This window comes from Echiichthys vipera (genome assembly GCF_963691815.1).
Source record: "Echiichthys vipera genome assembly, chromosome: 7".
NCBI lineage: Eukaryota > Metazoa > Chordata > Actinopteri > Perciformes > Trachinidae > Echiichthys > Echiichthys vipera.
Genome location: NC_139832.1, coordinates 21675903 through 21703214, shown reverse-complemented (window position 1 = coordinate 21703214; position 27312 = coordinate 21675903). Strand labels below are relative to the sequence as shown.

Below are 27312 nucleotides of genomic sequence, written 5' to 3'. Positions count from 1 at the left end.
ATACAGTATCATAACCATAGTACAGAGTTTTACTAATATAAGACATTTCATACAGTGTAAATAACCAAATATATCAAATATTTTATTTCAGGATCCTAATGTCACACAGTTTGTGGACAACTTGTACAATAACTTGGTGATACTATATATGGACCAGATATCCTCATCAGCCTGATGCACAATCCTACACTTGGCGTTAAGTATACCACTTGAAAATCATCGTGTACGCCAGGCCTCGCCACAGCTGAAGGTCACTTTGTTCCTTGACCCTAAATGTTGTGCTCCTCCTCGGGGTGTACTTCCGTAACCTCTGCTGTAGTCTCACTCGCTGCTTTTGACCCGTCATCTTCAAGCTCATCATCTGAGCTGTCCGCCCAGCGCCCGACTCTTCTGACTCCCTCGCCCACTACCGGAGCATTAACGCAGGGGTTGTGGTCATAGATGACAAGTTTCAACCCCTGCATGTGAGACAGGCCTGGGAAGTAGCGTATTTTGTTACGATCCACATCAATGACAGCTAGGAAGTGCATTTCCAACAACACTGGTGGGAACGCTGCCAACTGATTCCCAGCGAGCCAGATACTTCTTAGCTCTTCCAGCCCTTGAAGCTCTTTTGGTAAACTCTGTATCTGGTTATAACCAAGGTGCAGGGTCTTGAGATTAGAGAGCTCACAAACGACCTTAGGGAACACAGTGAAGCAATTAGTCTCCAGCCACAGAGTACTGAGTTCCTTGAGCTCTCTCAGTTCTCTAGGGAGGCTGTAAAGCCTGTTGTTACCCAGGTAAAGGATGCTCAGCTGGGGCAATCTGCAAACAGCTGCTGGGAGCTCCTCAAAGCAGTTAAAGTCAAGAGCCAGGAGCTGCAGCTTCTTCAGGCCCTGCAGTTCAGCCGGTAAGCTGCTGAGGTTGTTGTCGCTCAGGTAGAGCTTCACCAGCTCATCGAAGACGCAGGCAGCAACAGGCAGCCGACGCAGCTGCCGGCTGCTCAGGTCCAGGGTCCGATCTAGTGGCATCTCCTTCAGGTCCCCCACTAGGAAGCGTTGACAGCGCTCTGAGGGAATGAAGGCAACAATGCCCCGCATGGCGTTACCCATTTCACACGGTCTCTGATACCCCACTTCAATTTAGTGCCAGAGAAGGGTTGCACTAGGGTAAGGTTATTGGCATCTTCAAAAACATTTCATGAAATCCCATTAATGCTTCTCCAAAGCCCCTCTGGAGTTATTGATCTGAAAAAAAAAAGAAAAGTTTGCAACAATGCATCTTTACAGTATAATATGTAATACTGCATCAGCACATAGTAGAAATGATATGCTTATAATGCTGAATTACATGAAAACAACAATGAAAATACGCATCACCCATTGTCCACAAGAACACAGAAAACATAATAAGCGAAAGGATAATCATAATTAGAATTGAAAAACACCTACTTTCCACTTTTTTCCTGCTGATGTCTATGACTCTCTGCATCTTCTACACAAAGCCATTTGTTTATTCAACTGAATGGGCTGAAAACCTATTGTAGGCTATTCCCTGGGCTGATACTTCCCTGTGCAGTTCTCTCACTATCTCTCAGTGGCTCTGAGCTTTGCCCTGACTTTCATGGCGATAGCAACCACTAGCTACAGTACTCTCTCCTCCCCATTTGTGCCTAATGACTTTCCTCCTTCTTCTCTGAGATGACATGAGAGAGAGAGAGAGAGAGAGAGAGAGAGAGAGAGAGAGAGAGAGAGAGAGAGAGAGAGAGAGAGAGAGAGAGAGAGAGAGAGAGAGAGAGAGAGAGAGAGACAGGGTGCAAAGAAGTGTCTCTGCGATGAAAGAGCAACATAGGTCATTTACATGTGATTTTAATCGGTCCTGTGTTCGCTTCTGGGTCTATACCACCGGGCTAATGGAGTGGGCCTGTGCTGTGGAATAATCTCACAAATTTGTCAGTGTGCGAGACCAAAGAGGGAGTTTGCATGTGTTTTGCTGTTACTTACCTAAGTGTGGTAAATCATTAGGTGTCCTTCCTTTGCATGGAAGGGTGCTACACGTGCACAGGAAAATGTAGAGGTGTACTGAAGGGTGGCCGAGGGTGCATGGCTTTGGAGAAAAGACTTCAGTGCCATACCCACTCTAAAACCCCTCCAAATGCAGGTGCTCATGAGTTTTCCATGATGTTAGCTAGTAGTTTTTAAAGCGGAATATCGTTTCCTTTTTATTTTTATCTAGGGGAAGTCTTACTCCTCAACTGCCTGAGGTATGATTGGCCCATGCTATCTTATATACTTTAATGAGGACTATTTTCCAACTTGATAAAACTGCGAAGGAATTTCATTTTTCTTATCAGACGGGACAATGGTTGCCCCTTGTCTGCTTTCACTCACTGACAGACTGTTTTTAGCACTTGTCCTTCACCTTATCCACTGCCTGAGGGCCTTAAACAGGCAACAGTGCAACCCAGACTGAGCACACACACCATGTGGCTGCAATGAGAGACCCTTTTCATGTCAGACATTTTGATATGTCATAAAAAAGCAGGTGCAATTGATTGTCCTCTCAGTTGATTATTGGAGCTAGCTGGAGCTAAGTGCTCAATTAATCACCTATTTCTGCAATAAGATGTAAAAATGACATTGTAAACGTGACCTTTGACATGCTTTTTCTGTCATGAAGGGGTCAACAAAGGTCTATAAAGCCTATAAATAAATAATAAAGTTCAATCATGACGTAGCCTACTATCAGAATCAGAATGTCTTTTATTGTCATTATACACAGTACAATGAGACTAAAAGCAGCCCCGACTCAGTGCAAGCATGTATGTAGATATAAAAAATAACATATAAAATGTAATAAATAGTGCAAAAGATAAAACAAAGGTGCAAAGTTCTGTGGCTCTATATATATATATATATATATATATATATATATATATATATATATATATATATATATATATATATATATATATATAAAAATTGTGTGTTGTTTTCTTTGCTGGGAGACTCTCTGGCCTCGGTTTTGCTGTATGGTAGTTTTATCAAATACAAACATCATAGGAATATGCAACATGTTAGATGAAGGTCATACAACCACACTTTGATACGGGACCCCTCTTCAGGACAGGGCCTCAAGATCAGAATGAAGCAGACCCCTAAGGCCCCTTTAATGTCAGCAGGCATGGTGTTTTAGCTTTGCCTACAACCAAACTAATTTTTAAAATCAATTTATCACAAACCAGTCTATACAGTGAACCAGGAGCTTTAGGGCCCCCCTGGAGTGGTGGTGTGGATCAGTTGCCTGATTCTCCTGGTTGGTAAATCCTGACTAAAACTGCAAAATAATCATTCTGATGCCAACGTCACAGTCTTGAGGGAGCGAGTTAAACAAATCTGTATTATCTGAATACTTTGACATTATTATTGATGGAGGCATCCTCTCTGGAATGACTGCAGCTACAGACAGCACAGTATCTTCATAATACAAGACACCTTCTGATCATAGGAGGGAAAATGTACATATACATATATATTTTGTTTTAATGAAGTTGCTGTGTTGTTGGTGACTGTTCAGCCCCCTGCAGTGGGACTGATAGGGGCCACTGTTCAGTTGTGTGTACGGAAGTGGTCAGCAGGTTGTGAGGTCAGAGGGTAAAGGCTCTCTCGACTGAGAATACACACAGCCATCTTGGATCTAACGTAGAGAAGAGAAATTGATGCGGTGAGGATATTTTATTTATTTTTCATCGTCATATTAAATCGGTTAGGTTCACATTTTTAGCCCTCGACATGAGCGACATAAGCTGTTGTTTTCCTCCGTGTGGATACGAAGCGACCCTTTAGCCCGTGGCTCCTGCAGATATCCGCTGCTGCTGCTGCAGCACACGGAGCTAAACTGAGCTAAACTGAGCCAGCTGACTGTGGGTATATGAAGGCAGAGAGGGCCCGCAGTACTGTTGTGTAGTAACTGCTGTTTGGTAGCCAAGTCAAGGTGTTTTGGAGTTGAATAGTTTCGGTATGTTGTGGTACTAAGCTTCTTGGTAAGGCTGTCCGCTCGCGACTGACGTGAGGCTAGCTAAGCTAACACAGATTGGTTATGAGTACTTAGCGTTAGCATGCTAACTGTAGCTAACTGCACTAGTGTTGGCTAACTAACATGTTAGCATAGCTGCTGTTCATTTTCTCAACAGTTTCAAATCAGGTAACAATTCAGCACTTAGTACGTACTAATACCAATAGTAGTTCAGCAGGGAGACGATAAACAGTTAGTTCTGCTGTCACTTTATTTATAAATACACATTAAGGATCATTTCCTTCTTGTTAGAAGATAGAAGTTTAACATGTCAACATGTCACACATGCGTATTTAATCAAATTACAAACTACACACAGTTCAAAACTTCAACCCAAGATGCCAAATATGTCACTGTGATTAACAAATAAATGAGAATACATCCAGGTGCACTCTTAGAAAATCGTCTCCTGTGTGTAAAAAAGTTTAGATAAAGGTTACATACTAGGTTCGTGTTTGAGTTGGTGAAGGGTTGGAACAACCAGATGCAGAATAAAACAATATACTATGATGTCAGTTATTTTTAAAAATGGTTGCACATCATTGAAACAGGTGGAAGGTGAAACTTGGGTAGATTGACAGAGAAATTTCCAACATTAGGTTTTTTGTAAAGGAATCATTGTATGTGGATTAGAAATGTGAATGTTTCTTTTATTTATTTTTATTATTTAGTTTTTTATTTTTCCATTATTATTTATTACAATATATAACATTAATATGTGATATTAATATATCTTTTTTGTATTTATTTATTATTATTTATTTTAAAAAATGTTCTCTCTCATTCTCCTTTTGAATGTAGGGGTTGGGTAGGGACTAACAAAAATATACAGATTTAAAAAAGAAATGTGAACTTCTCTGAAATTGCATTTTGTTTGTCCAGTTCTTCACGACTTGTCCTTGCACGTCTTTAACACTAACTCTGCTCTCTCTCCTCAGGTGACAAAAGGCATGTTTGGTGCTAGAAAGAAATTTGTAGAGTTCGTCGAGGTAGTCGACAATGACTTTACTGATGAAAGCATGTACTACAGCCAACCGTCGATGTTCCCACATCGGTCGGACAAAGATGTGAGTTTTGTCCACAAATCAGCACATTTCTGTCATGTCTTGCGTGAACACCAGAGGACACATTTTCTAGTTATCTTACTCTTTCTAGTCTTCAAATGTTTTCCTTCAGATGCTGTCCTCACCCTCGCCGTCGTCGTCAGGTCAGTTGTCGCAGCTGGGGGCAAGTCTGTATGGTCCACAAAGTAAGCATTTTTCCCTCTACAGTCACTCACATATCAGTTTTCTCATAGGTAGCACTTTTACCTCCAAAATAAATCATGTGTTTAAATAGTGTGAGCATGAGTGCAGGTTAGCTTAGGTGGTTGGGGAACTTGTGCTCACACAACCTGTAACCTGCTTAAAGTTTGAAGTCTTCTCTGGGTTGTCTGACAGCATTTGTTACTCCCTCTCTTTTTTTATTTTTCTTCTATGTCTTTCTGAAGGTGCACTGGGTTTCTCGGTAAGGGGCATGGGGAACAGTACGCCGCAGTTAAATAGAAATTTAACACAAGGCACGCAGCTACCAAGTCATATCACCCCCACAACGGGGGTCCCCACCATGTCCCTCCATACCCCTCCTTCACCAAGCAGGTGTGTATGAAGGTGTTCGCTTTTATGTGAGTTTGCAGACTCAGGGCGCACTCACATTGTCCATCCGTACCGTGCCAAAGCACGCTTCATGGCTAAAGTCTAGTTCGTTTGACCAGTGTGATTACAACTGTACCGTGCCCAGGCACGCTGCGCTTTCCAGCCACGGCCTGGGTGAGAGAGGAAGGCTCTTGTAAAGCATGGATGCACATGTACGGGCACGAGCGTGCTCACGTGTACGAGTGCGAGCATGGCGGTAGTCTTGATGTCTGTTTATATGCGTCTGTTCCTTGCAATGGACATTTAAAAAGATGCAGCCGCACGTTCACGGTGGTTTGATGCGGAGGAGGAGTGTTTACTGCAGATTTGGTCAGATGAAATGTTCAAAAACAGGACAGTGTGAGTGCACCCTCAGTTGATGCAAAGTGGACGCATACTTGTGTGATTTATAACAATAAATAATACCTGGAATTCAAAATGAAGTTGACATGACATGAGCAAAAATTTAAATTCACAAAATCAGACCTGATGATGTTTTAACAGGGGGACATTGCCGATGAACACAAGGAACATGCTGAACCACTCTCAGGTCGGTCAAGGCATTGGAATGAGCGGCAGGACCAATAGTATGGGCAGCTCGGGGCTGGGCAGCCCCAACCGGAGCTCGCCCAGTATCATCTGCATGCCCAAACAGCAGCCAGCACGCCAGCCCTTCACCATAAACAGGTAGATGGATCCTGCACACTCATCCTTGTAGAGGTCTGCTCTTATTTGTGTCATTTTAAGTAAATCCAATGTTTTGAAGCTGTACCTATCTTTTGTTTTTGTTTTATCTATGCAGCATGTCGGGATTTGGTATGAACCGCAATCAGGCGTTTGGGATGAACAACTCATTATCAAGCAACATCTTCAATGGCACAGGTTAGTGTGTTTTAATCCAGGTGGGTATACCAATGGATCATTAGTTTGGGGTTTTATTTAAACAAACAGTCCTGGGATGCATCTGTGTTTGTATTAAATATTTAAAAAATCTACCGACACAGTTAGAATTACTCTTCATAAATACAGAATAGTTAAGACTGAGCTGTTGACATGACAAGATGACCTTGTTCACTGTCAAATGTAGTCAAAAGTGTCTTCTTGAAGCAGGAAGCACAACTACTTTTAGATTAAAGAGTGAAAATCAGTTGTTAACTGATCGAAAAATATTGGTATTTAAAAAAAAAAAGTCAAATCAATTTCTGGGAAAACTGAAAGGCAGCACCATCGATTATGTTAGACTACTAGAACAGACAAGTTGTTTTCACAGAGAGATTCTGTAACCGTGCCGGAATAAAAGAACACCTGAACTCCGTCTTTTTGGTCATTCACACAAACCAAGCAAAGGCTGCATCAAGCTGCCCCAGTTGTGAATTCACTTTGTACAGTATAGTAGCACAACTGTCAGTAGAGAGCAGGACAGAGATGGACTGCAGCGCTGTGCCTTCATGTGTTTGAGAGAGAGGAAGAGATGGATGACTTATTGCATGCAATGTTTCTGTAAGTTATTAATAACTTAGGAAACTCTGGACATTGTTTTGTCACTTTTTGACCCTCCTTTGGGTCGACACACATTCACTGCTGTGTGTCTTTCTGTCCTGCCGGCTGTCCCATTCGCTGTCCAATTCACACAGACGTCGGCTCGGCACTGTTGCGGCTCTGTGATTACCCCCGTTGCCGGTTAGAGGCGTAACAGATCTGTCCCCCCAAATCTGCCCCCCTATTCCGTCTTTGTGCCTATCACACAGACGGCGGGACGTAATAAAAATGCAATAAACCTGAAACGAAAAGTGTGCAAGGGCCGCCAGTGAGTAACTGCTACACAAATGAGCTGTTGTGTTTGGTCAGCAGTTGTTATAAAGGGAAGGGCTATTCATTCATAAATTTACAGTGCAATAAAATGACACTAAGTTAATAATTGCCACATTATTATAAATATAAATTGAGGATTGAAGGTGACTTTACATATTACAAGTTCCTAACCTTCCTATTACTGCAGATGGGAGTGAAAATGTAACGGGACTGGATCTGTCAGACTTCCCTGCATTAGCAGACAGAAGTCGGAGAGAAGGGACTGGAAACCCAACACCGGTGCTCAACCCACTGGCTGGACGGGCTCCTTATGGTAGGCCATTAGGCCGCAGAAAGTGTCTTATTTTTATACACACTAAGCCATAGGAAGTAGGTTCCCCTAGGAGAGGAAGTGGATATTAGCATCTTGATTGGGTTCATAACACTTGTCAAAGCTTTCTTTTCATCTAAATCCATAAAAACCAGAATAGCTGTGTTATACCCTTTTGTTGTGATTTATTGCTCATTACACTTCGGGGAATTATAATCTCTGCTTCACTGTGTTCACCATCAAGTTGGCATGGTGACGAAGCCATCAACTGAACAGACACAGGATTTCTCCATCCATAACGAGGACTTCCCTGCACTGCCCGGCCCAAACTATAAGGACCCCACGTTGAACAACGATGACAGCAAAACTGTAAGTGTTAGCCACTAATGACTCTGCACCACAATCAGGCAGGATGTCTGTTTTTCCTTTTGTGTCAAGGTTACACATCAAAGATGATGATGATTTTTTTTATGAATTTTCACGTTTTATTTTTCTGTTCTTTATTTTTAGAACTTGAACTCCACAAGCAAGAGCACATCCAATGCAGATGGGCCCAAGTTCCCTGGAGACAAGACGACCTCAGCACAGAACAACAACCAGAAGAAAGGGATCCAGGTGTTGCCCGATGGTGAGATCCTCAGCCAATCGTATCGCTCCAATTCCACTGAGACATCCCTTCTTAATCGCACAACTTGGGTGAGGCAGTTGGGCTCTCTACCCTGCATTTGGGGTTAGATAATTATTGGATAGGCTGCAGTGAGGAAACCAAAACAATATGTTCAGTATGATACAGACCATCATCATCTTTCCATTAGTTTGTCTGTGACCATCACTTGCTAAAAAAAAAAAATTGGCTTGGTTTGCTCTCCAATGCGTGCACAAAGTGTGGGTTAGAAATATGGAGGTAATGTATTGACAGTAAGTATTAACTGTAGTAAACCTAGCCCAGTTTCAGCGGCCTGTTGAACTGTTTATTTAATTATCCTGCCACTGCAGGTCGGGTGACGAACATTCCCTCAGGAATGGTGACAGACCAATTCGGCATGATTGGCCTGTTGACGTTTATCCGGGCAGCAGAGACTGATCCGGGGATGGTCCATCTGGCACTAGGAAGTGACCTCACGACACTGGGACTCAACTTAAACTCACCAGAGTAAGACAGTCATTCTACCCTAAGTACAGTAGCTTTAGGTAAGGTTGCATTAGCCAGTAGGTATATGTCCAGCAAATGAAAATGGCATTAATAAATCAATAGTCCAATAATGGAACTCAGTTGCTCATTTAAATGTTACATGACCTATAATACAATAACACACAAAGGCATTTTCCCAGCGATTAGATGAGTTTGTGTAAGTATCAGCTTACAATCAGAAAGACACTCCACTAGTGAAGTTTCTCTCCCGTTGATTTGTTTTTGATATCATTGCATTGGTTTGAATAGTTTTGTTATTCTGTACTTTGTTAGGTTTTGTTTGATCTAAATGGTGTCTTGCAGATGTTGTGATTTGATGTTCATAGTGGCAAGAACTTACTCCGACTTTCTCTCCTCAGAAACTTGTACCCTAAGTTCGCCTCTCCGTGGGCCTCGTCACCTTGTCGACCTCAAGACATTGGTAAGACATTAACGCGAAGAATGTGGTAGAGGATGACTTTTCATTCATTTATTATTACCCTAATTTAGTGAAGAATCAGCCTCAAGACATTTTGTGAGGTTGTAAGGATTAAGTGACGCCTCCTCATCTAGTTTCACACTTCCCTGGCTGGGTGGTCAAAATGATCCAAAAATGATCAGATACAAATCTAAAATGATCTAATATCTATCGATCTATCTAAATCTAATTAACATTAATATCTTCATTAACCATTTCTAAATAACTTCCCATAACAAAGTGAAAACATGTAAACCACAATAATAAATCATCGTAAGTTGAAAATCAATGAGAAAAGAAAAATGACATTTGATATAATTGGCTGTATGTTCTACTGAAATATACAGTTTTTTAAAAAAAGGTTTTGAAGTATTAGCTCTCATGTTGTAATTTGCTGCTGCTTTATTTGAGTGTTGACTTTATATAAAGATGAACAGCTTTCCAAAAGTGAAGCTAAAACATCCCAATCTCCCCCTGGCGGCTGTCTGAACTATAGGTCAGAAGTCCGGCCCCCTCCATGTTAGCAGATGGCACATGGGTTATCACGCTGATGTTTGTTCAACATTTGATGTGGGGTGTAACAGCATGACAGACCGCTGTGATTGACTCACGGTTGGTTGGTTTGTTGGTTTGTTGGTAGGTAGGTAGGTAGACTGATGTTTTAGTCACACTTCTCCTTGCCTTTTCAGACTTCCACGTTCCGTCTGAATACTTAACAAATATCCACATAAGGGACAAGGTAATTATGAGCTTCACAGTGCCACAATAAGTGGTTGCGGTCTTCAGGTAGCACATGTGGGTACAAAACTAATTTCTCTGCTGTCCTTCCTCCAGTTGGCTGCAATTAAACTGGCACGATATGGTGAAGACCTGTTGTTCTACCTGTACTACATGAACGGTGGAGACCTGCTACAGCTTCTGGCAGCAGTAGAGCTGTGAGTACCTTACTGCAGAAATGTTCATCATTCACAGTTACAATGCACACTGTAAATCGTTTCCACTTAAGTTGGATGATGTTCTCTATCTGGGCATTGTTGACAAAAAATACTTTAATAATTTTTTTGAGGTTGTTGGGGTTAAAATTCAGGTCAGTCACTGGGTTTCTTCTCTCTTTTTCTTACTCCTTGTGCATAACATCACTCTCCAGCTTTAACCGGGACTGGAGGTACCACAAAGAGGAGCGGGTTTGGATCACAAGGGCACCTGGCATGGAGCCTACACTGAAGACCAACACCTATGAGAGAGGAACGTACTACTTTTTTGATTGTCTTAACTGGAGGAAAGTAGCAAAGGTAAGAATGTGCTTTTTTTGCTGGCATTATTGTTGGTTAGACCTTTTCCTTTCATGTTAAAATTGTGTTTGCATCTCTCAGGAATTTCATCTGGAGTATGACAAGCTGGAAGAGAGACCTCACGTGCCAACAACATTCAACTACAACCCAGCCCAGCAGGCCTTCTAAGGCTCGACCAGTCCAAAGGGCCGCAGCGGTTCCTGTACACGACACTGTTGTCCAGGAGCGGCGCTGTGGTTCGCACAGCTTGGTTTTTATTCCTCGAGGATCTGACTGCAGGGGGTCGTCGCCACCATCAAAACTGCCCCGCATTTCCAAAATTACACGCTGCCCAAAACACCAACACTTGTTCTGTTTTTATTCTTCATGTTCCTCCTGTTTTTTTGTCTTGTTTTGAGCAGGGTCTGTGTTATGTTTACGTCTCTGAACCTGAAGCCTGTTTTCTTTTGGAAAGGAGGACCGACCTTGTGTCACAGGGCCGTGACAGAACAAGGTTTACACCTCGCCAAGTGTTAATAACGTTTAAAAAAAAAAAGGCGAGGAAAGTTAACATCCTCAGACGCAAGTGAAAGGATGAAAGAAATGCAATGTTTATTGTTGCACTATATTTAGTAATAAAAGAACACAACATTTGTTTGTGATTTTTTTTTTTATGTCAACACTCCCTGATCATTTTTTCCTTTTCCATTTTTTTGTTTTGGGGGGTGGGGGTCATGCAACTTTTCCACATGCATCCCTTTTCATCTCGCCATTTGTTTTTCATCCTCCCATTTACAGTGATTCCAACCTGTGTATTTGCACCACAGAACTGTTTTAGGTCTCATACTCTTGTTTCTCCCTCCTGTGAGTTCTGTGCCAGTTGAACATGGACACAAATCTGGGAGACGACTTTGGTGTCCACAAATGTGGACAAACCCTTGCAGAGGCTAAACAGCTACGCGACGTTGCTCCAGAGAAAACAAAACACTTTCCAGTCTTTGTTACAATTTTGTAAGAAATGTGTACATTTTTTGTTTCTTTGCATCACATAAATTAGTATATGTATGTACGAATGTGTATATATGATTGCTATATATATATATATATGTATGTATATATATATATGACATCTATTTTGGAAGAAATTTTGCCCTGCCTTGTACCTCGTTTTTATGAGGTGAGCATGGATGCAATATGTGGACGCAACAGGACATTTCTGGATCTGCTGGACAGGGTGTCACATGGCACTGCGGGCACTTACATCAGAAAAATACAAATCTAAAATGTCATTTAAGGAAAGGCCTGATTCTCAGCCAAAAAAAAAAAAAAAGATCATCCCCCAAGTTTGGAGTCCAAAGCAAAAGAAGGGATGTATTTCAATTCCAGCTGTTTGAACAGCAGTGAACAGCAGCATTTCATAGGAAACGGAAAAATGACAAATTGAGGAGAGAAAAAAAAAAATTCAGACCAATCTTGTATTTTCTGAAGTTAAAAGCTTCTTTTCTTTGTATTAAAGCAGAAAAGGCTTTCCTGAACAACTGTGTGTGTGTTGTTTCTGGCTCCCTTATAAAGTCATGGATTGCTTATCTTAAAACTCCTTCTTTGGAGTCAGTTTCACTCATAACGCACACATTTGCAAGCAAAAGTACATTTTAAGTTTTTTATTGTACAGATCCATTCAGAGCATTACTTGAGCACATGATCTGTGCTTGTTTGAATGTTTTCATTACAAACTCATAATTGAAAAACAAATTCTGCTGAAAGTGCAACTTTATTAGTCTTTATTCTCATGGAATGTCATTTTGACCAAATTATGGCCTCATCTTCACCTGTAGCACATGTCGATCAGTACAAAATTGGGAAATATGTAATGTAATGATAAATCTTCTGTGCTGCAGGGAAATAATGGATCTTATATACTATGCTACACTTACAGATCAATAATCTTGTGTTTATATGTATTTCTAAATTAATTAGGTTATGGAAACAGGTATCTACAGTTTAAAAAGGCACATACACACCATAATTCATACAATGTATAAAATGAACCAAATAAAACCTAGCAGTCGACAAATATGGCACACAAACATGAGAAGATTATACACTGAAAACATTCTCAAGAGTCCTCATTACTGTGGTACAATCTATAGAGGCATTGGGAACAGAGCTGCCACTTAAGGCCATGAACACTCACTTAAAGTACATTGGACACAAACAGATTTAGCGAGATATTAAAATCAAAACAGATGCAACTCACTCACTGACTGAATTTGTCTCTGATCAGTAGAGGACACACATACAGCTGAGGCTTTTACTGTAGAAAAATAATCCTGTCCGTCCAGACTGGATGTATACGTATCAAAAGGCAGTGTGGAAAAAGAAAAACATTCACTTTTACCTTACACTTGTCACACCTGACCTTTGAAATTGCAGTCGCTTAGGGAAATGCTACAAATTCAAATGTATCGAATATATGAGATGTTGCAAACACGTCAAAGCTGTGGAAATGTTACATTGATGTTTCTGTAGAATGGAAACAAAAAAGACACTTCCTGCAGTAGCACTTAATGCGCACATTCTTTTTCTAATGAGGATTGCTTTGTTCTGGGACGTGAAGAGAAACGATGTCCTTCAATCGTCTGTGGTTTCATCCAGTTTCTGGTCGTTTCTCCCTGAACTACACACGCACTTCACTGCAGTCTGCTGCTTGACATCCTCTCTTCACACACTTCTGGCCAAGCACATGCTCCCCTCATTTTACAGTTCCCAAGTTATAAACACTGATCTGCTGATCTCAGAGTGAGGGTCCCTTTGAGGCAGGTTCAGTGGGGGTCGAGCCATCTGAAGTAACTCCTCCTTTTGAAGCTTCTTCTGGTGGAAAGAATGGCAAATAAGTTATTTCCTGAGATTTTGAGGAGGATGACACAATGACCTCACCCTTCATTAATAAGGGTACTATCCTTCTATGGAGAACAATCTACAAAAAGCCTGTATAACAGGCTGGGAGTGCCAGGGGTTTTGCATAATTAAAAGACTCCATTAATCATCACAGCACATCCTTACCTTTATCTTTCTTCTCCTGAGTCTCCTCTGCTGCAGTCTTGTCTGCTCTGAAGAAGATCCGGGCGCTGCTTAATGAGAAGTGGAGCAGCTCAAACTCCTGAAGTGAAAGGAAGACAAAGAGGTCAGAGTGGACATATATCCTACATCAGGGGTTTCCGGGCACAAAGGGAGAGAAGTGAGGCGGACACACTGCCCGAGGCGAAAGGCACGGCTCCACCGCGGTTTTCTTAAAAACAACAGGAAGCTAGTCATTTTAGTATGGCCCGCATATCAACTTCATTCAAGCAGAGGGTCCCTTAACCAAACATTTCAAGTCTCTTGATGCCTTAATCATCATATCTTAATTGGTAGTCAAAATGCAATTGCAAAGAATAAAGTTTTCAGAATTCCTGTATGACAGCCTGTTTGACTTGCACTTACCGAGGATAACGTTATCTCTCATGTCCATCGCAAATAAACATTCATAAATCTGCATCAAAACAATAGAAAAGATGCTCCCTGAAATGTCAGAACCTGCCGGAGAATCATCATCTTTTGTCAAGTTTTCTTCAGTACCAAAGTCATCTAGTGATAGAAGTCTGTACATCAACGGATATGTTGCAAACAGGAGCCGCCGACAGCTAATTCGGCATTATTTAATGCTGTCGAAATTTAGGCTAAAAAACTCACGGACTCCAGGCAAAATTATACTCCCTGTTGACATTCCCCAGTTAGAGGGGGTCCTGTGTATCTTCTTTGACAATCCAACAGGCACTGTACCTGAAGGTAGACATCCAGCCTCTTCTGAGTGAGGTTCATAGTTTGCAACAACTTTTCATCCTGGCTGGCAGACTGGACACTCTGCTCCTTCACCACAGCATTCATCTCCTTCTTGTACTTATCCCTGACAGCCTGGAACCAGTGCAGAGAGTCAAACTCCAGATACTGATCCAGCAGCTTCAGAATGTACGCCACACCTGCAAGAGTGACAGATACAGCAGTTATAGAGACAAAGAAGAGAGTCAGCAGCCAAAAAGGCACACGTGTACAGCCTTGAGCTGACGTTGCACACTATATACTTATCGCTTAAGCCCACGCACCCATAGCAAAGCCGTCATCTGTAAAAGCAGCTCCAGTTTTGTTCTTCTTGTTAAGTTTCTCTTTGCAGCTGATGGAGTGCTCCACAAAATTCACCGTCTATGAGAAGATATTTTTGTGTATCAATTACTCAAAGTGCTGCATAGATGTTGAACAGTCAAGAAAAATGAATACAGCTGCAGAAAGATTAGGTCTAAAGAGTGTGACGGGCAGTAGCACAGACACAAATGAAAGGTCTGGACACTGACCAGTGGGGGTACAATCATGTAGAAGTTCCTCAGGTGCATATTCTTGGCACTGCGAAACTCAGGTGCAAACACCGCCACCAGCATTTTGAAGTACTCGGTCCCTTCTGCAGAGTTGCTGGTCAGATCTCCCAACACTGAATCTAGGACGCTGGAGATGACACGCAACATTTAAAGAGAACTGTGCAAACAACAAGTAATTTAGATCTTTGTAGCTGTGGTGCCCTCTGCAGGTGTAAAATGGGGATGCACAGACATTATGTGACCCCACAGATGTTTGTGTACATGACAGAAATATTAAACCAAACACCTACTGGAGCTGACAATAAATTTAAAATAACTTCAATCCAAAAACAAATCCTATAGTAATAATCTAGAGAAAACAAAAAGACTGACATGTAACCTTTACCTCAAAGACATTAAGTGCAGCGTTTTCAAATGCCCTACCTAGCAGCTCTCTGGGTCTCCTCAGACAGTCCCTCCTCCTTCACCAGCTCCTCAAAGTTGACTATATCCTCCAAGTCAGGGACGAACCTAGAGATACAGTAACATACTAGTGAGATATGACAGAAAACACTTCAGCTAATACCAGATTTAACCTAATATTTACATAAAATAACATTAATGTATCCAGTCACATTTTTCAGAGACTATGCATCCTCAGACATAACCTGACTAACCAGATGACTTTCGTTCCGCCTTGCTTCTGTTTTGATTCTGCCAAGATCCACTCATGAGTGATGAGTGAGGCAAGGCAGAACGAAATTCACCTAAGACAGTCCCAAGACCTTCATATAAACATTGCAAGGGAGCACAAAAGTGCACAACCAGCTCTCGAACAACTCTCCTTTACCTGATAGCACTGCTGCAACAGTGGAGGCCTCCAGAACGGATCATACGCACATAGCCCATGGCGTTACCTAAGGAAGACAGGGTTAAAATTGATGTTGGTTTAAATTAGCCTGCACCTACGGTTTATTTCTAATACTTTACGCCACAAAAAACATTTATGTGTTTTCTTACCAATCTGGCTGATGAGCTGTCTGAACTGGTCCAGGTAACTCTGTCCATCAGGAGTGATGCCCAGCTTCCTGATGCCTCGGTTGAACTTCTCAGCTCGCTCAAATGGATACTACAACAAAAACTTAATCAACTACAGCTCGACAAGAACTGTCAACAGGGAGCCAAGTTATTGTGACTGGTGATATGATAACGCAGTAATTTTAAAACAGGAACTTCAGGAGGATTAGACAGATGACTGGTTCCAAGAACAGAAATTCTAGAAAAGCCTTTGTTCTTAAAGCTTAATGACCAAAAGTCTGTGTTAGTTAATAAGAAAACTTAAATTGCTCAGTTGGTTCATTTAATCTTGACCACTGGATTGACCAGTTGGGGCTCCACTGGTGGTACAACCAGGGCGTGACATTAGCACTCGCCCACCCGCCAAATGCAGGTGAATTTCAGCTGTGGCGGGTAACACAGTTGCTCCTATTAGCCACTTTGGCTGGTTGAATTTAATTGTAGTCTTCTCAAAGGGAATCTGAAATAATAAACTGTTGGCAAAGTGATACAATGACACTACAACTCCCATGAGCACTCGTAACAGACGACACTTCCGTGTTGGATGGACAAAAAAAACAGTTAAGTTTAGTAACACAGCTAAAGCTAGAGAAGTAGATCCAAAACAAAGTACTGCGCAGATTGTATTTTGGGGTCATGATCGTCTAATGTTTTGAGATGCACGGTACGTGATTGCTGCTTAGATATCTTGTATATAGAGTAATTACTAAAGCAGACAGTATTCATCTTTTTTAAATTAATCTTACACATCCCTGCACCCATTTTTTATGGATAAGAAGCTACCCTTTACACAGGGTATTTGTTTTTTCTCATGTATAGTGAGAATGCTGAGTGGTTGGTAACTTTTGAAAACCACTAGCCACAGTGTCTGGTGAGCAAATAAGTTAGTGTCAAGCCCTGGTTGCAACCACCTGACCAAACTACAACATATTCTACAATATTCACCATCTGTCCATTTGTGGTTTGTTAGTGTAACTGGTGTCTTCTCTTACCTTCTGATCCGACTGGTCCTTTGTTTCTCTGAAGAAGCGGATGTCTTTGATGAGTCTGGACTTGATGTGTTCGTCGTACATAAACTGACTGAAGATGTAAAACTTCTTCCGCAGGAACTGGTAGGTGAAATTCACCTGACGAAAGAAGAGAGAGATGTGCAACAGGTGAGGCAAAAAACACTTAATGAGAAAGTACACAGACAGAACACTTCCCCGTAAACTCACCGTGGTGTTCATGATGCCTGTGCCATGGGTCCTGATGGAGTTGGCGATGTGACGGATGTTGATGGTGTTCAAGTGCTTGTTGTTACTGGCCTTCTCTATGAAGATCTGTTGGAAAGCAAAACTGCATATAATGCACAGACGACTGCATGGTTTATATTGAAGGGGAATGTGGAGGCTACATGGGTTACCTGGTTGTTGAGGTTATAAAGGTAACGTGAGACAAAAACATGAATGTTCCTCATGATCTCCAGAACGTCCAAACCCTGATGAAAACACACACAGGGGATCCAGTTTTAATGAACTATCTCAACTCCAACTCTGTCATGACGGGTGAGGTATAACCACACAGACCTGCTCCAGGGTCTGACTGGGCAGGTGTGCCTCAGTCATTGTGAGTCCATAGCGCTGCGTGGCAAGGTTCCTCATCTCACTGTAGGTGGCCCAGTCGTGCAGAGCGACAGTGGTTAGGTTGTAGAAAGTTTTATCCAGGTAATGGGTCACGTAGGCTGCAACGGAATAAAAGTACCGTTTTCATGCAGGTGTCACTCAGCATTACACAGTACACACTCTTTCACTGACATGACAAGGCTTAATTTTGTTCTATTACACATGTTTACTGGTGAGACATTACACATAAGCCCAGATTTAACAGTATTTGCCCTGAAATGAATATTTAAACAAACAAAGTTGCAATTGAAGCAGTAGCTAAAGTTCCCACGCTTTCTAAAATGTCCAAGGACCAACGTAGCATAATTTGAGACGGATCAATGTTAATTACTGTTACACCACTGAAAAGTTTAACAATGAGAACTAGCATGTTTGACAGAAGTTGACAGGCAACAATTCAACGAGAGAGTGAGAGGCCTGAATGTAGGAATACTTCTCAACTGTGCTCAGTGTCGTGCTGCAGTGAAGTCAGACTATTATGTGTTCTCTTGCAGGGCCGATAGCAGGGCCGATTCTAGGATCTGACTTTATTCCTCTATTGAGAATTGGGACATTTGCATAAGTGAAAGGGGTTGAATACATTTGCAAGCAGCATAATAACCACAGCATTAAGGAACAACATGAAATAATCCTTACATGATTTGGTATCAAAAACTCCAAACTGACATTTGGAGAGATCTGTAAAAATTTATTTTTTTCGGCAATTACATGGCGATGCACTTGTGCATGTTGTGTGAAGAAACCCCCTTATTGTCAATATACCAAGGAAAGCCATCCATCCTCTTAACATCATAGGTCTCTAGTTTGTGTTTGTAAAGTTCCACGACGCTGTGATTGTCCTAGAGGTCACAAAAGCTAATTTTAAACAGTGTGCTCGAGTTTCCGAAAATTGTCCCAGTACAATGAAATGGCTACAATGGTAACTAACTGCATCACACATTAATATAGAGTTAGGATCATTGAATCCACAAAACTCTCAGCTTTGCAGGCAGATCCAATTAATGCAAGTCAATTCATTTTGTACTCTTGCTTTAAAACTGAGCGCACCACAGACTCTGAGAGACAAAAAGTCTGTGTCGCCAGAACGTTACGAGCTAAATAAATATTTTACCAAGTGCAACTAAATTTCCTCTCAGCACACCTAAAATTTAAATATTATATATATTTAATATATTTAGCTTATTTAAGAGTCTAAAATCGTCTCTTGACTTCTCTAACACATCACAGCAAAACAGAAGATTGTGCAATTTGAGCATTAGAGACAGAGACAGAACAAAGTCTATTTACTGATGTAACGTTAAATAAAAATATATATATGACCCATGTATTTGTACTGTATTTTCCGGACTATAAGTCACACCTGTGGGAACTGTGAACAGCAATCACGGTCAAAGTTCAGCTGTATTATTTTGTTATTTTTAATTAATATATATATATATATATATACTGTATATATTAATTCTGTAAGAATCCACCAAATGTCATAGATTTCATTTGGCTTGTTTGTGTCAGGACTGAAATATTATGTTGGTGCACATGTGTGGACACAGTTTTCAGCACCTTTGATGTGGATGAAGCGGTTGAAGAATCGGATGGGTTTGAGGGAGAAGAAGTGGGCCAGGTCCTTCATGCCAACTTTGAAAGGGTTCCTGTCGTCCAGCTTCAGGTGGGTGTGGACAGAGAGACGCAAGTCCTTCTCAATCTCCTTACACAGCTTGTCCAGTAGGTGCTACAAGATGCCAGGAAGAATGAGATCATGGTCCACAAGTGAAACACAGGTCAAGGATGTGACTGCATCGCTGGGAATTTGTTTGATTTTTACAAAAGGATTTAAATCTAACGCTCCCGAAAAAATCCTCATGTTATCTGGCTGCTCTGTTGGATCCGTTCTCACCTCGTTGAACACGTCCATGATCTCCTTGTCGTAGCTCTCCAGTAGCTGGTCACATGATTCCATGTGTTTTGCATGCAACATGGAGGGTACACTGTCCCGCAGTGCACTAAACATGTACTGCTCCGGCCAATCACAGACGTCATCCAGGAAGGCAGCCAATCAAACACAGACAGACGAGAAACAGGACACATTTAAAAGAAAACTATAAACAAAGAAACAGCAGTTCATACAAATCTAAAATAAATACATTTCCAGCTTCCAAAATTCACTCAGCAATTTAGGTTTCACCTAAAATTGATTTTAACTGAATTAAACTGAAAGAATCCTTTGTGATCCTTGCAGACTGGGTAACAAGTGAGTGTGATCAGTACAGAGGCAAGTGTGCTTACGTGTATTCGTGCCGCGTCCACGGCGTTGTCGTACACATCATCTAGGTAGATGGGGAACACAGCTCTGTGCCAGTAAAGGAAACTACAGTCACACTGCAGCTTGACCCTGAGGAATAAAAGGAAAACATTCCCTCATTATGCCTAAAGGCTCTTAAAATAGGTTAAAGAAAACTTCAAATGGCTCACATGAAACAGGGTCAGATGACAGTCCCCTGCCCAGGTGATGATAGGTATTTGAAATATCAGCATCTTAATGATTTGGTTATATAAAACTGGCTGTCTATTCTTAAGATGTGGAAAGCTGTCTGTCACACTGGCTCCACACCAAGCAGCAGCAGTTTCCTTCACTGCCTGAAGGGTAATCACTTTGCCAGCTCTTGGCAGATGGAGATGGACAGATTGTGTCAAACACTAAAAAGAAATGATGTTCAATAAAATCCCACCTCTCACTCAGCTCACTTATCAGATCCAGCTTTTTCAACACAAGCTGCAGAGGAAGGAGCTCCTCATCTTTGAACGTTTTCTACAAGACAGAAAGAGATTTCAATGTCAAGCTGAAAATCCAATGAGACAAAAAGGAAACAGAAGTGTTCTTATGCCATCGACGTACCAGCTGAGTGCCGACACACAGTGCCAGAGACACCACTAGGCGTCGCTCCTTTGTGCTGGGTCCGCTCAGAGCATTTTCTGCCATAACCAAAGATGAGAGCACATCCAGCCGCTGCTCGCTGTACTTCTTTTCAGAGATCACCCTTTTCTTCAGGGAATTAAATAAATATAAACATTTCACTCATGCTGTTACTCCCCTACTCCTCAAAAAGCTCATCCTGTAAACACCAATGATATGCGATATGTATTTACCTTGGCCAAGCCGATGGCATTGAGGGCCTGTGACTGCAGCTGCTGAGTGATGTGAGAAACCGAGTCTGCTACGACCATGGACCGCCTGTGAAATGTGTGCTCCACAGCCTGACGGGGACAGACACATCACGTGACTTGACCTTATTAGTTTTACTCAGGGGGGTGAAAGGTATGGAAACACGCAAAGACACGCACAAAGAGACACACACACCTTGAGCAATTCAACCAGTCGACACAGAGCTTTGACAGAGGTCTTGGTCATGGGCCGCTGCATCGACATGTACATGTTCATGGTGGTTTTGATAATGGTGATGATGCTGTATGCATACAGGATGCCCTGTGAGGAACAGGAAACAAAAAAAACAACAGAAAGCTTATTTAGATAAACACAATATAGATATTTAGCAGGGTTTTTTTAAGGGTGATCCGATTTCAATGCGTCCTGAGTACGTTTACACCTGCATTTAGAGCTGTCCACTTGTGATCGGCTCACTCAGGCAGATTTTAAAGCCAGGTCTAAACGAGGCCTTAGGTGCATTTATAGCTGGACTTAAACAAGTATTGGAAAAATGGTAATGCTGTGTCCGGCTCTGTAGTCCTGCTAAGCCTTGTTTGGGGAGAATACTGCCAGTCCTTACCTGTAAAAACACATTACACCTGCTGTTCAGGTCTTCTGCTAACTTGTCACTTTTATGCTCCTTGGACAAGATAGACTCCATCTTCATCATCCAGGAAGTTACAAAGACGTAGTAAGACTGAACATCCCTGAAAAGAAACAGAAACAATCAGATTCTATAAATCTAAAAATTTGATTTAAACTGAATGAATGTTTTAGTACCAACTTTGTTAGTGTCTGAGCTCTCTGCTGCAGGTAGGTGTCTCGGTGCGCTCTGATGGCTTGGAGACTTTTCTTATCCATCAGTTTAGCTGCCGCTGGGACCTTAGCGAGGAGGAAAGCGTCGGGAAACCAGATGATGTTTGCAGTCAGAGTGACAGCTGGAACCTAGAGGAAGAGGCGGTGATTGAGAGATTTCCACTGGAGCAAGATTATGAAAAATATTTTTTTAAAAGATGAGGGAGGGCTGTCACAGATAGAGAAAGGAGGCAGGCCAAGAATGCTAAACCACCTTTTTACAGATGTCGAGCAGCGCCTTGTAGAACTTTTTGTCGACACACCTGAAAATGTGAAAGTGAAGCACAAAGAGACCACAGACGCCAGCATATTTATCTCTCTGGTCAATCTCTGAAGGTTCACCTGAAAACAATACAGATATCACAGACATAAATCACTTTGAAAATGCAGGAAAGGGAAGTGAAACCAGTCGATCCCGAGAACAGAAACTGACCAATTTTGGACTCAATGTTGGTGAATATGGAGCGAATGTTGAACGCGAACTCCTCTGCAAAGGCACTGTTTTTTGCAACAGCTACTCCTTCCCCCGGATCATCGAATCTCTGTTCCACACAGGCCTGTCACACAGTCGTAAACATTGTGAGGTTAAGGATACTCATACGACACAAACAGATTATATTCAGTCTTCAAATGACCTATGTCTTCAGGTAAGAAATCGATTTATTTGCATCATCACAAAACTAAACACACTGACTGTTAGCAAACAGCTTCAGAAAATTAATTCGATGATATAACAAAGGCCTGAAAGCCCAATGTCACCTGCAGTATCATGCCATCGAGCATTTGTCCCTCAAGCTTGAGCAGGAGCTTCTCGAATGGTTTCAGCTTTTCTTCAGAAATGGAAAATTTCCCCGGGTTATGGTGCACAGATTTCAACAACCTACAACAGGATTACATTACAGACAATTACAGAAGACTATAGGCTATATAGATTATATATTAAAGCAAGTATGTTGAAATCAATCAAACTTTTTTAGGGTTTCATGTGATGAAATGCAGTATACATGCAGAAAACGTTAGAAGTCATTCATTCTAGATCAAATCAGTGTCCAAATATTTTAGTTAAAATGAAAACAACTATTTTGTAAGACATTATGTTATTTAAAGCTACAGTCGGCAAGTCAGGCAGATCGGGCTGACTCAGTCAAATTTCAAATGTTTACAACTATCACGCCCCTCCCCCACCACCACCGAGCTCCTCCACTCCCTTCTGTAGAGTATGCGTCAGCGGTTTTTTAATTTCTAAAACAGGATGCTTTATGTTGTTCTTTCAGAGCACAGTGTCAGTTTCAGTGAACATAATTAAAAAAAAATTCCGACTGCAACTTTAATAGGAACTTGGCAAACTATTAGTGGTTTTTCTTGCTATTCCAATGTTATATTTTTTTATTACTTAATCACAAATGTGACTTTTTTTGACAGTTTTTCTATTCTGCATGAATGGTTTCACTCCAGCTTTATAAACCCTTGAAAGCAGTCCTTCATGGTCATCCATACAGTTCAAAAGTTTAACACAAGTGTAGTATAACAAAGGAACTACTGTAATCTAGCCTTTCCTTTGTCACATTGGTTGCAGTAGTCCTGTGCGTGTGTTTACCTTTTATACATCTTCCAGTGATCTTTTAGTGTGCCATGATTTTCCATGATCTCGTCAAGTGTGAGCAGAACCACTAACAACTCCCCGAGGTGTTCGTACACTATCTGCAGAGGGAACACAAAATATGACGACAAATATTTATAGATGGATGAGATAAAGAAAACAGATTAAAGATATGAATAAATAACCAAATCTTAAAACCCACCTGAAAATGGACACCTGACGACTCAATAATTTTTGTTGCAGCCCTGACATGTGAGAGGAGAAAGGTTTTTGCACATTTTGTTTTACAGTGTAACAGAGCCAGACATGCAACACATACTTAAACCAAAAACGCAGGCTACAAATTCTTGTTTTGTCTGCATGTAAAGTGCACAAAGGTTCTTTTGACAATGTGGGTATTCGAGACAATCCAACAAGAACAGGACATTCACTGTGTGTAACATTACTCGCTTCAACTGATGGATCTTACTTGTTGCTGCTGTAGAGGGCAGCCAGCTGATTAACAATGTTGACCACCACTTCATAACATCTTGACACAAAACAGGACAGTTCCTACCAAAGGACAAAGAGAGAAACTATCAATGTTTTCTGGATTTCACACTACATTGCATTACGATAAAAAACTCATTCAATTTCATTGCCTACCTGAAGGAATGAGATAAATCTGCCCATTTGAATCTGGGAGTCTCCTTCAACAACACTGGTGTCAGACACTGTAACACAAATGCACATATACATTTTATTTTTGAATAAAGAATCACTGTGTGCAGTTGAGGGCAATCCCAGAATAAAAGTAAACAGTAAAAGCTGGCAGATTACCTCCCTCGCCATAGTACAATAAGCCATTGTAGAACTTGGTTTCAGCCTGCAAGGGAACGTAAATGCAGGACACAGAATCAGAATTTGTATCTCACAGCACAAAACAAATGAGGGATTATAACACCTGATTAGAGAGATGTCGCTTAAAGGGTTCCCTCTGGAGTTTTAGACCTCCAGTAACGCTGTGGAGCTTTTTTTTCTATGAGTGAGATGTAAAAATAACCTCTAATTTTGTAATAAAATGAATTATTTGAACACTGCAAGAGAAATGTTGGCGTCCTGTGGCCATTTTTGTGTGAAACGCAATTAATCAATCAGACAAAGTGCACTGTTTTGACCATGCTTACCTCATACTTAAGCTTCTTCACTTCACTGCAGAGAGCAGCATAAACTGTGATGACTTTGTTCAGAACCTGCACAAAACACAAAATAATAGTAATTATATTAAAATCAACCTTTGTGGATATGAGACTTAAAAACGACAGATCCTGATTGTCTTTATTTACCTTGTTGTCCGTTTTAATTAACTCCAATAATGATGACTGTTCGTACGGGAGAAGCTGAAAGAGGGCACAAGGTATTGGAAAGGAAGTTGCACAAGTTTAAATTGTGCAAAAACAATGTCAGTCTTTTCAGGTTCAGGTGTTTGGTGTTTTACCTTCAGGGCGATGGGGTCCAAAGTGAAGTCCCACACATCTCCAATGGAGTCATCCAGAGCCTCCTCGATGCCCCTCAGCTGGGAGGTGTACTCCTCCAGAAACTTGCTGTAGTTCTTCAGTTGAACCTCTGTGTGTATTTCTGCAGGGTGGAGGGTTTGATCAAGGACACTTTAGCAGGGCTGATGCTGCTCATTCAACACTGACTGGTGTAAACATCAATGCTGTTGCAGCAGCTAATAAGCCATTAACGGGTCCAGGCACACTACACTTTGATTAAATGTTGAAAGTAAAGAATCATGCTTTTTTTTTTTTAATCAGGTATAACAATGCCCTTTTTTACGGCCTATGAATTTTAGAAGCCGGAAATAGACACTAAATAAATACCTAAGCCCATTTCATGTGTGTACAGCACTGGCTAATAAATGCACAGACTTGACACACTAAAAAAACACAACCACACCGCTGTTTTGTGTGGACAGAAGTTGGCGTTACAGCCCTCTGTTTGCAGTGTTTTTACTGCGAGCTACTCTCAAATGACAAAAGTGTCTGAAAGCTGTCAAACTGACCAGCTGTGTTGCTAACCTGTGACTGTTGGTGGTGACTAATGTTAGGCTCGCGAACTTTGCTGTTAATTCATTTTATGAATGCACCTTTTACATAACGAATGACCAGGGTATACTGGACGTTCAATTGACGTTAATAAAGTGAACACATTTAAAAAGGTGCTTATTTGACGAGCATTTGTTTGCAATTAACAGAAAAATTACTTCCGTACCAGCAAATAGACGGTGCCGACTAGTAAAGCATCTAGCTAGCGGCGGAAGCTATCACTAATGTATTTAAGTTCAGCACGTCTCTATGTTTCACTGCAGCTCAGGACTGGACTTACTTTGTGAACCGTCGTCAAAACGGTCAAACTCCCAGTCAGGTGCGATGGTTTCTACCGCCATACTGCCGGCGTCGGTGACCTGAAACACTGCTGTTAGAGAGTGGGGCTACGGCTACACCATGGTTGTTTTCTCCACGGTCCCATGATGGGTCTCATGATTTTGTGAATGGTCGCTGGTGTTCATGGGACATGAAGTCCCGAAGAGATGTCACTGCAGACAGTCAAACAGAACTACACTGGAGGTCCAACTTAGAGAACAAATTGCGCGGAAATGCTTTAATACTGAAGCTAAAGTAAAAACAAACGTAATGTTTGCAAAAGATATAAAAACGCTGAATATATAAAAATGTATTTAAAAGCTAAATGTACTCAATATAAACTCTGAAAACTGAAAAACAAAATCTTAGGATAACAAAGGTTGAAAATTCTCAAAGCATTTCCACTAAATACTGGATTTATTCTGAAATACTGTTATTGTCCATAATTTGATAAAATATCCACTGTGGCTATACCACTGCTGTCCTAGCATGTTTTTTTCAATAACCAAGGAACTTCAACAAAAACTTTTATTTGAGCATAATTAGCTACCTACCTCCCAGTCACTGGTTTGAATCTGGCATCTGGTAACAATTTACTTATTGTTGGCCAAACCCTATTTATCTGCAGCTCTCCTGGTTAATTTGCAAGATGGCAAAGGGATGAATCTCTCAGCCATCAGAGAGAGGTTGGGCATTCACAGTCTGTGATTTCAAGAATATTTAAAACTTTACATGGACACAGATTGATTTAAGCCCCTCAAAAAGGCCGGCCGTCCACGTAAAACAGGTGCAGGAGGACAGGATTATGCAATACTCTCAATTGGGAATCAGTTCAACACTGCAGCTGGAGTTGGTCTCAGTGCTGAACAGGGCAAGGATCTGTCTCGGCACACAGTTTCGTGTCATTCATTCATCTTCAACCGCTTATCCCGGGGTCGGGGTCGCGGGGGGTGCTGGAGCCGATCCCAGCTGACATCGGGCGTGAGGCGGGGTACACCCTGGACAGGACGCCAGTCTATCGCAGTGCACATAGAGACGAACAGAGACAGACAACCATTCACACCTACGGGCAATTTTAGAGTCATCAATTGACCTAACACGTGCATGTCTTTGGATTGTGGGAGGAAACCGGAGTACCCGGAGAAAACCCACGAAGACACGGAGAGAACATGCAAACTCCACACAGAAAGGCCCAGGCCGGAATGCGAACCTGGAACCTTCTCGCTGTGAGGCGACAGTGCTAACCACTACACCACCGTGTAGTCTCAGTTTCGTGTCGTTGAAGAAAATTTGGACATAAAACCCACTCTGCAGTGACCAAGCCTCTCATCAGCAGAAAGAATAAAAAGG

The 27312-nt window shown here is 41.5% G+C and overlaps 3 protein-coding genes across 6 annotated transcripts; 1 reads left to right on the top strand and 2 right to left on the bottom strand.

Annotated features, from left to right (window-relative positions):
- Positions 1-269: 269 nt before the first annotated feature.
- Positions 270-1094, bottom strand: lrrc10 (leucine rich repeat containing 10; the record flags this gene model as incomplete). The annotated part of the gene is made up of 1 exon (XM_083916888.1): positions 270-1094. One exon carries the CDS (start codon positions 1092-1094, stop codon positions 270-272), a length of 825 nt encoding a protein of 274 aa, XP_083773014.1.
- Positions 1095-3637: 2543 nt separating this feature from the next.
- cnot2 (CCR4-NOT transcription complex, subunit 2) lies at positions 3638-12309 on the top strand. Of its 3 annotated transcripts, none has more exons than XM_083916880.1 (15): positions 3638-3705; positions 4995-5123; positions 5233-5305; positions 5546-5693; positions 6234-6416; positions 6532-6611; positions 7729-7854; positions 8096-8220; positions 8362-8479; positions 8848-9004; positions 9403-9464; positions 10190-10239; positions 10335-10435; positions 10648-10792; positions 10874-12309. In XM_083916880.1, exons 2-15 carry the CDS (start codon positions 5007-5009, stop codon positions 10958-10960), a joined length of 1572 nt encoding a protein of 523 aa, XP_083773006.1. In that variant the 5' UTR covers positions 3638-3705; positions 4995-5006; the 3' UTR covers positions 10961-12309. The 3 variants fall into 3 exon arrangements, with proteins under 3 accessions (XP_083773006.1, XP_083773005.1, XP_083773007.1); XM_083916879.1 differs by having other exon boundaries at positions 5212-5305; XM_083916881.1 differs by lacking the exon at positions 7729-7854 and having other exon boundaries at positions 5212-5305.
- A 180-nt stretch (positions 12310-12489) lies between these two features.
- Positions 12490-26062, bottom strand: washc4 (WASH complex subunit 4). 2 transcript variants are annotated; one of them, XM_083916873.1, is made up of 33 exons: positions 25925-26062; positions 25035-25174; positions 24883-24936; positions 24724-24789; positions 24377-24422; positions 24203-24270; positions 24027-24109; positions 23760-23802; positions 23555-23658; positions 22717-22837; positions 22391-22514; positions 22172-22299; positions 21887-22047; positions 21683-21809; positions 21256-21381; positions 21045-21152; positions 20794-20940; positions 20627-20706; positions 20184-20289; positions 19795-19911; positions 19461-19629; positions 17805-17959; positions 17642-17716; positions 17454-17558; positions 17229-17363; positions 16180-16288; positions 16010-16076; positions 15604-15690; positions 15160-15307; positions 14914-15010; positions 14594-14790; positions 13835-13931; positions 12490-13642 (listed from the first exon to the last, which is right to left on the bottom strand). In XM_083916873.1, the coding sequence occupies exons 1-33, from the start codon at positions 25983-25985 to the stop codon at positions 13566-13568; spliced, it is 3528 nt and encodes a 1175-aa protein (XP_083772999.1). In that variant the 5' UTR covers positions 25986-26062; the 3' UTR covers positions 12490-13565. The 2 variants fall into 2 exon arrangements, with proteins under 2 accessions (XP_083772999.1, XP_083773000.1); XM_083916874.1 differs by having other exon boundaries at positions 12490-13639.
- Positions 26063-27312: the final 1250 nt, after the last annotated feature.

Coding starts and splice junctions, on each gene's coding strand:
- cnot2 (XM_083916879.1), top strand. CDS start 5,007: ATGTTTGGTGCTAGAAAGAAATTTGTAGAGTTCGTCGAGGTAGTCGAC. Junction 6,612..7,728: donor CAACATCTTCAATGGCACAG/GTTAGTGTGTTT, acceptor CTATTACTGCAG/ATGGGAGTGAAAATGTAACG. Junction 9,005..9,402: donor CTCAACTTAAACTCACCAGA/GTAAGACAGTCA, acceptor TTCTCTCCTCAG/AAACTTGTACCCTAAGTTCG.
- washc4 (XM_083916873.1), bottom strand. CDS start 25,985: ATGGCGGTAGAAACCATCGCACCTGACTGGGAGTTTGACCGTTTTGAC. Junction 17,717..17,804: donor CCAGTCAGACCCTGGAGCAG/GTCTGTGTGGTT, acceptor TGTTTTCATCAG/GGTTTGGACGTTCTGGAGAT. Junction 15,691..16,009: donor TGTTGCAGCAGTGCTATCAG/GTAAAGGAGAGT, acceptor CTGTATCTCTAG/GTTCGTCCCTGACTTGGAGG.